Raw genomic sequence first — 10,213 nt, forward strand, 5'->3', positions numbered from 1 at the left:
GGCCACACCTGTGGCATATGGAAGTTCCAGGGCCAGGGGTCAAATTGGAGCTGCAGCTGTGTGCCTACACTATAGCCATAGCAACACGGATCCCAGCCACATCTGCAACCTATGCCACAACTTTTGGGAATATAGGATTTTTTTTTATATTACTCAATGAATTTATTGCATTTATAGTTGTACAATGATCATCACAACCCAAGGGAACACCGGATCTTTAACCCACTGAGTGAGGCAAGGAATGGGCGCCATGCTGGTTTCTTAACCTGCTGAGAGCTACATCGAGAACTCTGAGATGCCCCAGTGTTGAGATGAAGTTTTCACAGAAAGATATCCACAGATTAGAATCTCAAAGCCTGGTACAGTTCAATAGTTTGATTCAGTGAATGTTTATGGAATTTCCAAAGGCAGAGGTGCTTAATTTGGGATCACAAATAATACCACCCAGGGTGTTTCTTAAAAATGCAAACTCCAGATCTCCATGTTTGGAGATCTATTGAAACATAATTTCCTGAGGTGAGACTAGATTTCTGCCCTGTGAGGAGGATTTCTGGGTGATTCTTAAGCACATGAAAGTTTAAAAGCACTGGAGGATGGTATATATGTACTATGGACAATTACTCAGCCATAAAAACGATGAAATAATGCCATTTGCAGCAACAAGGACGGATCTAGAGATTTTCGTAGTAGATGAAGCAAGTCAGACAATGAAAGACAAATATCGTATATCACCTATATGTAGAATCTAAAAAAATAATACAAATGAATGTATTGACAAAACAGAAACAGACTGGAGTTCCTGTCGTGGCTCAGTGGTTAACAAACCCAACTAGCATCTGTGAGGATTCAGGTTTGATTGCTGGCCTTGCTCAATTCTGCTAATAAAATCCTTGGCGTTCCCATCGTGGCACAGAAGTTAATGACTAACGACTAGGAACCATGAGGCAGCAGGTTCAATCCTTGGCCTTGCTTAGTGGGTTAAGGATCCAGTGCTGTCGTGAGCTGTGGTGTAGGTCACAGTGTGGCTCAGATCCTGTGTTGCTGTGGCTAAGGTGTAGCAGCTACAGATCCAATTTGTCCCCTAGTTTGAGAACCTCCACATGCCGCAGGTGCAGCCCTAAAAAGACAAAAGAAAAAAACAGAAACAGACTCACAGACTTTGAAAACAAATTAATGGTTACCAAAAGGGAAAGGGGAGGGGAGGGATGGATTGGGGGTTTGGGATTGGCATATGTACGCTATTGTATATGGAATAGATGGTCAATGGGGACCTGCTGTTTGGCATAGGGAACTCTACCTAATATTCTCTAATAACCTATATGGGAAAAGAATCTGAAAAAGAATGGCTATGTATATGTGTATAACTGAATCACTTTGATGTACAGCAGAAATTAACACAACATTGCAATCAGCTATGGTTCAATAAAACTCTTAAAAATGAAAAATAAATAAATAAAAGCACAAGTTACCTTAGCCTGTTTTACTCGTTGATGTATTCAAGTGCCTAGAACAGCAATTCGCACAGCTCAAAAGGTACCTGCTGAATGAATGAAGATTCAGTGTTTGTGGCACTCTGGGGCTCCAGTTAAAAATATCTTTCAGACTAATTCAAAATGCCATCATAGAACAAGTATAAGGTCATATCCTACATGGGACTTTCCTAGCAAGTCTGGGGTCAGAGGAAGCTCTACCTCTCCTCAACAGCCTCAGCAAATTGTCCCCACCTTAACAGGCCTCTCTGCTTATACTCACTGCGAAAGCTGTGACAGAGATCAGCCTCACAGATTTGCAAACTTAAAAAATAACAATGAAAAAAAAAATAAAGTGATTTATAAAACCAACAAAATACAAGTAGGATTAAATATCTTGCAAGTGAGTAAATTATCTCTGCTAAACCACCCCTAACTGAAGCTGGGCAAACTTCTATAACCCATAGTTTTATTGTGGCTAAAACAGCAAAGAGATCAAATTTCCTTCCTAATCATTCGAATCACAGGAAAGAGAAAGCAGGAGAAATGCAGTCTTTTTTTTTTTTGTAAATACACAGTGGTAATGAGACTATATTAAAGACATACTAGGAAGCCATTGCATCCTTAGTAGGTGAATGAATAAATAAACTGGCATATCTATACAAAGAAATGCTACTCAGCCATAAAAAGGAAAAACTGGATACACACAATATGCATCTCAAATGCATTTTGCAAGAAGTCAATCTCAAAGGATTCTTTTTATATGACATTCAGGAAAAGGCAAAACTATAGGGAGGGGGTATGGGTCAGTGGTTGCCTGATTAGGGTTAAAACTGGGGGACAAGTTTAACTAAAAAAGGGTAGTACAAGGGAATTTAAGGGGGGAATGGAACAGTTCTGCATCTTGATTAAGGTGACTGTTATCTGGATCTATGCATGTGTTAGAACTCATAAAATTGCCCACCAAGGAAAAGGTGAATTTACTGAATGCAAATTATATTTTCAAAGAATCCATTGCACACACATGAACTCATCAATGTCTGAAGGCCCCGAGATACTTCCCTCCCCTTGATTAGTTTATCAATGTGGGCAATACACAAACAAGTGGCCTTGGAGTATGTGTCAGTGTGAGAGAGGGCTACTCTACCATATGGTCCACGCTAAGTACATCACACTGGCTGCCAAATTATTATAAATTGCAAACCGTTTTGTAGAAAATTCCTTTATTATAGTGCAAATAACTTTCAGCAGTGACATAGTAATGTAAGAACAAACTTAGCAACATTTTACACCACGCAGTAAATAAGAAAGTGTTTCTTTGAAAATATGTTATCATAGGAACATTATTTCTACATTAATAATGTAGCCGGAAAATGCCAAGGCTGTTTCTCTCAAGGCAACAGGGATCCCTCCCTCTTTTTGGATATTTTCTTTTTAATACAAATGAATGGATTTGCCATTTTAACAAATTACCAACAATTCTAAGAATGATCTCTTAGGTTCTGAACTAAGGTTGGCATGGTTTGAAATAGGGTTTCAAATTAAAAAAATATTTTTAAGACAATTATATTGGACAGAAAGTAGAAGTCACTTCTATCAACTTTTAAGAAGATATATACATTCATTCCAATTTTGATGCAGAAATGAACAGATTGTCTAAAGCCTATTATTCCCCCAGAGCCTGATTGTTCTTTATATTCCTTGGTTTTGGTCATATTGCAAAATTAGGGCTCTGGTCAGAAATAACACCTTACATACCCAAATGCTTTTCTGTGAAGCTTAAAATTGCACTTTCCATCCTGAATTCCCACCTTAGACATCACACACTGATGAGAGGATGCGACTATTGTTTCCAGTTTACAGCTAACCATTAATACAGCTGGATTAGCCCCCTGCTCCTTTAACTATACCTGAATCAAACCATCACATCCTTTAGATCAATTCCAACAGGGTTAACCACAAGGTTCCCTCTGACCTCATAGAGAAATGAAGGGTTAACAGTGTAAGCTGTTACACTAAGCTGCCTAACCGCTTGGCTGCTAACCAGTTAGCTGATAGGTAGAGAGAACAGTTTCAATTCAAAACAGTTACACTCCCAGCTCCTCTAGTTTCTGCTGAATTATGCAGTGGGTGGGAAGGGATGGCCACTCAAAGGAAACATCCTGTGGGGGTCTTCCACCACAAGGAGAAGCAAAACTACAAATATATTTCAGGGTCTCTTCCAAGTCTCTCTACGAACACTCCTCAAAATCTAGTGGCTCTACAAGTTCATTGCAGGCCCCCAAATACCTAGAGCCACAGAACAGCCCTCCTGCCTGAATATGGCTGGTTAAGTCAGATGGTACATAAAGCTTGTCAATGCTCAGCCAGTCTTATTGGATAAAGCATCTTCTTATATAACACAATGGAACTGTGCTAAACAGTTTCAAAGTTGAGAAAAATCCAAATATAACACCTATAAAAAATTCACAATTTTAGTTTGCTTGCTTTTTTTAGACTTTGGTACTGAAACACTGTCTACATTCTCAACACGTGAAAATGACGTGGCCACTTCAGTGCCTCTGCATGTCGTGTAAAAAAACTCAAAAGCAAAGCAGGACAAGGACGTGTCATAACAAGACGCAGAATGCTGTACAAACAAAACCTAAATTATATATAAACACACTCCTACCCCAGCACCCCTTCTTCCCCTTGCTAGCTGACCAAAGCAATGCCAAGGGTCCTTCTCTCCAGGGCCAATGCAGTTTGTAAAATCCAGCTCCCAGGACTGCAACCATGCCTCGCCTTGTACTGATATTTATAGCACTGCAGGCTTCTCCTGGAGACTCCCTGCTGTCTAATCAGTTCCAAGTATAGGGAAACTCCTACAGCTTAATTGGAAGCATTCACACTATTGGCTGGACTCAAAGGCCTGGAGTCCAGGGATTTAAACTTTCAGATAAACTAACTGGATCATTTCCTGATTCTGATCCCAGTCTTATGCTAACATCTCAGCAAAGCCAACACAGTAGGAAGCATCCTCTACTCTGAAGCGCCAAAGGCATTGCTTAGGGATGCTGGGAAGGGTCACATAATAAAAGTGATAGAATGAACTAACAGCTTAAGTTGATGTAAATTATTTCCAAGTATGTTATTTGGGGCCATTTGCTTCTGCTTTCCACTGCATTCCAGGATCATTTTCATACTATACTTTTAAAAGTTTATATAATAGTCATTTAAAAAACTGTCTATGCAATCGCCTCTTACATGTTTTCAATTAGCTTAATAACAACTTAATGAGCTATTAGGTAGATCTAGAGAAAAGTAGTTAATTAGTCTTAAGGAAGCCAATACTGTGCTAATTCACAGTAAGGAGAATAAGCAATGTAAATAGAATTTTACAGAATCATCAATAACTTGAAAAGCAGTCTTATCAAAACGTTGCAAAGTTTTCCCAAAAGCACTTACAGCAATTTATATCAAAAGATTTTAAGTTTGGGGTATGGAGAATAAGACTCAACTCTTTAAGGTAGATATTCACTTTTTTCATGATTGTAATACATAATTTTCCCCTTCAAATCTAAGATAATTGTACATTCAAAAGTTCATAGCTTGCTGTTCTTGAGACATTAATCATTCTCTAATACATACACTGAATAGAAATAAATAACTACAAGAAAGCTTTAAAAATCTGAATTAACATTATGCAGTGCAAAAAAAAAAAAAACAAAAAAACAAAAAAACCCACCAAACCTTCAACAACCTACATTCTATGTTAAATACCCTGACTAATAAAATGTTGGTTGTGCTACACAATTCCACTTCAGTGCAGAAATGAGTTGATCTCGGTGTACCGTCTTTGTTGTTGTATTAAGTCTTTAACACTTTTGCTCTAAACATCACCTTGCTTTGAATAGATGAATAACTTACTACCAAATCCCAAATCATCCCAAATCCGTTTCAGTTTAGTCTGAATAAAATCCAGCACAAGTGTATTATTTTGTTCTGGGAATAATGGCTCGGTGTCTTTGTTCTGACAGCTTCCAAAGGGCAAACCACTGTTGAAGTCATTTGGACTTTAGACTGCACAGAAAGAAGAAACATCGAGGCTTGCCTTTTCATTTTTGTCTTTTTTTTTTAAGTCTTCAGATCTTGCTGGGACAATTCTTCCAGACAGACAGTCAAGACAGTTGTGGCACCTGATGCTATGTGAAACGGATGTGGTTTAAACATCAGCCAAGTTTAGTGATCTGGAGGTCCCCGTTTATCTTTATTGTGTCGATTGCAGATAATGTTTGAATGCGGTGGTAAAAATCAAAAAGTTGGTGTCCATCCACAAACACTCTGAAACGTGGGTGTTCACAAAGAATTTCCACCTGGAAGTAACAAAATAATAACCTCAGATCACAATTTCAACGAACCCTGCTGGGGAAAACAGACAGTACTTCATTTTAGAGAAAGGCAAGATCTTTAGTGGTTCTTTACTGGGATGCACTGGGATCAGACAGATGGCCTGTAAGAACACAGATTGCTGGGCTCCGCCCCCTTCCCCCAATTTTCCATTTAGTAGGCCTGCTTTTCCCTCAACTCCAAGGGGATGCTAGTGTTGCAAGGATGAGGGACACACTTTGTATACCACTGCTCTACGCTACTCAAGGTCCTTTGAAGATTTAAAATGACCTTAACACTTCTCGCTTCTCCCTGCATTCCACGAAGTGATGTAACGTGGCAGAGGTTTATTCATGTGACACTTAATGCCTCTACTCTCACTCCCTGAACAATTCTATCCCACCTTCAGAGAAGCCCCTCGCTGGTACCCATTAGTAGCATGTAATAACAGGTATTCCAACATGGTAAACACTAAAGCAAAGAGAAGGTTACACAGTAATTACCATTGGATCAAGGATGTGTAATTAAAAAGGCTTTCTTAAGCCAAACAGAAATACTGATTCCGTACAGTAAAACCTTTTTCTTCCTCTTTTAAGTAATTCACCATAGAGTTTAATCGCTGGTTCTATGCTATGTATTTACTAAAAGCATTTGTATTCATCACACAAAGAAAAACTCCATATGTGATATTAGTCACATTTAATTCATATTATTACTAAAATTATATCACCAAGAAGGGCTGATTTCATTTCAGTTTTGTTGTTGGAGCATTATTTCTCTTGGCAGAAGCTCTAGCTACTCATACTCATGAGCTGTGCATTAAAATTCACCAATAAGGAGTTCCCATCGTGGCGCAGTGCTTAACGAATCCGACTAGGAACCATGAGGTTGCGGGTTCGGTCCCTGCCCTTGCTCAGTGGGTTAATGATCCGGCGTTGCCGTGAGCTGTGGTGTAGGTTGCAGACCCGGCTCGGATCCCGAGTTGCTGTGGCTCTGGCGTAGGCCGGTGGCTACAGCTCTGATTCGACCCCTAGCCTGGGAACCTCCATATGCTGCGGGAGCGGCCCAAGAAATAGCAAAAAAAAGACAAAAAAATAAAAAATAAAAAAATTCACCAATAAGAAACTGTCACATGGAGTTCTCTTATAGCACAGCAGGTTAAGGATCCAGTGTTGTTGGAGCTTTTAAATGAGTGTCATTATTATGATGTGTATTAAGAAGGTGTAATGCAGACACTTCATCACCAGGTCTGACATGTCAGTAAATTCTTTCCTAACATGTTACTGATTTGCATCTCTTACTTGGCCTTGTCCTCTATAGAGGAAGGTTGCTGCTACTGCTGCTTGATTGGAATGGAAGTTTGGGCTACACTTCCTGCATGATAGAGGGGACCAAATCTATACTCATCGAGGCCCAAAGGAGGGAATGTGTCTGCCACACAGTCTGTGACAAAGAAATACACTGAGACCACTTAACCCAAAGTGGGAAACGAAGACAGGGCCAGTCCTCATTAGCAAAAGGAACAAGAGAAAATAAAATGATAATCACTATATTCTTAAAAAGATGTAACTGATATGGTTTGGTGCTACTTAAAAGGTTAAGAAAAAATGAGAAAAACTAAATACTTAAAAATATTTATTAATCAAACAGGTATTTCAGGGCAGGTATCTATTATATGCCTAGTGCTATGTTGAATAGTACATAGAAAAGTATTTATTCTTAGCAATCAAGACATGAAAATATGGGTTTATTTATATGTATTGGCTAAATAGGGCCAAGGTCTACTATTAATTTTTAATTTGTATTGGCAACCACCACTCTATTGATTGCTTTTCTTTTTTTCATTATCAGGTGACAAATTTCCTGGACACACAAAAAATTCTGGCTGTTTAAAGCATTCTTGGCAGACCCTAGATGAGAACATCACCATCCTGCCAATGGCTGGAGCTGAAGCACTCGAGGTACTCACCCTGAATGGCTGGTCTGGGATGAATGGGAAGTAGGGGATGGCTGACTGCTCTTCACCTCTTTCCCCAGATATACAAGAATTTCTGAGCAGCTGTCGGTCTGTGAACACAGCTTTAAGTTCAATTGCCACATCGGCGGGAGGATCTTCCGAGTCACCACAGGTCAAGCTGATGGCAAAGCTGGAAAGCAAATCATCTCATTTATTCATGGTTGAATATAAAGACATTTAACAAAGACCTAGGCTCCCAATCCCTTCTTCTTCTCTGGATTTGTCAGCTTTTAATGGGCCACTACTCTTCACATGGGAGGTTAGACTATGGAGCAGTAGGATTACAACAAACTGGTTTACTCTGTTACCTAGCAGAGGCCCTGGTGAAAACTTCCCTGAAGATGAAAATAATTAACCGTAGACATTTCAGATACCCCAAACCCACACATCTGTGTCTTAATCCATTTCAAAGTCTCAAATTGAGCCCAATAACCTGACCAGGGGAAATACTATCTTGTAAAGTTTGGTTCTCATTTATATTGATAGTTCTTACTCCAAACACCATCCTTTAAAAAATGTAAAAAAAAAAAAAAAAAATCCTTTGGGCTCTCTAAGGGTCAAAGAGAAAATGATGTGGGCCTATATTTATAATCTCTGATATAAATAGCTGTCTAGAGAAATGATGGCTGGGATTCATACACATTCTTTTCATGGGAACATAGCACTTTCTTGGCACTTCCAACTAGCAACACTGGCCGCGGGGGGAAGAAGAGGAGACAGAGTAAACCACAACAGGAATGGGTGAGACCTGGTGACCCTCTGATAGATCTAGGTGACAAGAACTTGTCTTACCTCTCCGGGTTGAGGTCTACGATGCCCATCACTAACACCTTCTTGCCTGGTCTCATGCCACCTTTAATGTGCCCACAAAATGGCACGATCTGCAAAGGAGAAAGTTTAGAGCCTGTTAGGGAAGAGCCAAGCCCTCAGATTCTGAGGACCTGACCCATTAGAAAACGCAGTTAGAAAGAAGAGGGTACAGGCAGGCAGACACAGAACGCAGAACAAAATCATTTACCAATCGTGGGAAGTACACGTCGGCTTGAACTGGAGAGCCCAAGGAGTTGTTTAAATGCCCATCGTCTAGTTTCTAAAAATAGAAGCAAACAGATTGGCTTTCTAAAGGCCTTTGGGGAGGGGGTTGGGGGGCGGGGAAGAACCTACACAAATCCGGCGGAATCCAGCAGCCCTGCACAGAAAGCAGGCAGTATCTGCAGATGCTGCCACCTCACAGTCCACTGAAAAACCGCATAAACCCCCAGAACAAAACCCGTCCTTTCCACCAGGTAGCTAAGCCTCTGACGATCCCCAGACCCTTCCAATCTAGATCAAAATCAAGGTCGAGGCCCACTGGGGAGCCAGTGCCCGGCGCCGGAACAAGGCAGGTCCCTCTCCAACAGCAAACGCCCCTGGAAAAGCGGTCGCCCAGGCCTGTCCTCCGGGACGTGGCTGGAGTGCAGTGGCCGCGCTCAACTTCTCTCGCGAGCCCTCGGCGCGGACCCATTTCCAAGGGGGAATCCCCGGGACGTCGGCGGCGGACGCGGGGCGCACGCCCTGGACACAATCACACAGGCGCACACTCACACGTGCAACGTGCACACACCTGGCCGGCGGCTGCACGGCGCAGAGGGGTCTGGCGGTCACCCCTATCCCGCGGGCCGCCCCCACACATCTCCCCTCAGCCAGGGCCCTTCGACCCGGCTACCCCTCCGGCCGCACACCGCGCACAGCCCGCTCCCGCTACCAGGTACTGGGGCGCCTTTCCACGCGGGGGGCGCGGGGCAGGGCCTCGGCTCGGCGGGAGCCGGCGGCCTGGCCGTGCGGGCCGCTGGAGGGGGGCGCACTCACCACCACAGCATCGCTGTCGGCCACCGACCCCGCCATCTTCTCGCGCAGCGCGGCGGGGAGCACGGCTGGCGGCCCGGCGGCAGGGGACGTGGGACGCAGCGCGCGGGCGGGGATCCCGGGGCGGTCCTGCACCGGGCGGGAACGCGGGTCCGAGGCTGGCTCCGGCGCGCGCACACACGCAGGCACGCGCGCGCGCACACCAGGGGCCCCGGCGCCGACCCGGCCGGTGGGGCCGGGGAGAAGGGGAGGAGGCGGGGGAGGTGCCGCGGGCCGGCAGGTCTGAGGTGGCCGCAGCCGCCGGCGCCCGGACAGCGCTGCCGAGTCGAGGCTGCTGGCTTCTTCAGGTTGCTGCTGCCGCCGGCTGAGGAAAAAGGTGGCGAGGGCCGCGCCTTGCCGGCCCTGGGCAGCATTTAAAGGCCGCCGAGGCCCGGCTTGGGAACCGGGAACAGGGCGGGGACCCGGCTGGGCTGCTGCGGCTTGCTCAGCTTGCCCTACCCCTCGGCCATTGGAC

General features: G+C 43.5%; 1 protein-coding gene across 2 annotated transcripts; it reads right to left on the minus strand.

Annotated features, from left to right (window-relative positions):
- Positions 1-2,675: 2,675 nt before the first annotated feature.
- Positions 2,676-9,835, minus strand: LGALSL (galectin like). 2 transcript variants are annotated; one of them, XM_047781939.1, is made up of 5 exons: positions 9,703-9,835; positions 8,873-8,944; positions 8,647-8,735; positions 7,807-7,984; positions 2,676-5,824 (listed from the first exon to the last, which is right to left on the minus strand). In XM_047781939.1, the coding sequence occupies exons 1-5, from the start codon at positions 9,736-9,738 to the stop codon at positions 5,681-5,683; spliced, it is 519 nt and encodes a 172-aa protein (XP_047637895.1). In that variant the 5' UTR covers positions 9,739-9,835; the 3' UTR covers positions 2,676-5,680. The 2 variants fall into 2 exon arrangements, with proteins under 2 accessions (XP_047637895.1, XP_047637894.1); XM_047781938.1 differs by lacking the exon at positions 9,703-9,835 and adding an exon at positions 9,458-9,626.
- Positions 9,836-10,213: the final 378 nt, after the last annotated feature.

Source organism: Phacochoerus africanus, chromosome 5 (genome assembly GCF_016906955.1).
Source record: "Phacochoerus africanus isolate WHEZ1 chromosome 5, ROS_Pafr_v1, whole genome shotgun sequence".
Lineage (NCBI taxonomy): Eukaryota > Metazoa > Chordata > Mammalia > Artiodactyla > Suidae > Phacochoerus > Phacochoerus africanus.

Excerpts from the sequence above, each read along its gene's own strand:
- LGALSL (XM_047781938.1), bottom strand. The coding sequence starts at position 9,526 with ATGTGTGGGGGCGGCCCGCGGGATAGGGGTGACCGCCAGACCCCTCTG. Across the intron at positions 7,985-8,646 it reads GTAGACCTCAACCCGGAGAG|CTTTGCCATCAGCTTGACCT; the intron begins GTAAGACAAGTT and ends TTTGCTTTCCAG. Across the intron at positions 5,825-7,806 it reads TCCCAGACCAGCCATTCAGG|GTGGAAATTCTTTGTGAACA; the intron begins GTGAGTACCTCG and ends TGTTACTTCCAG.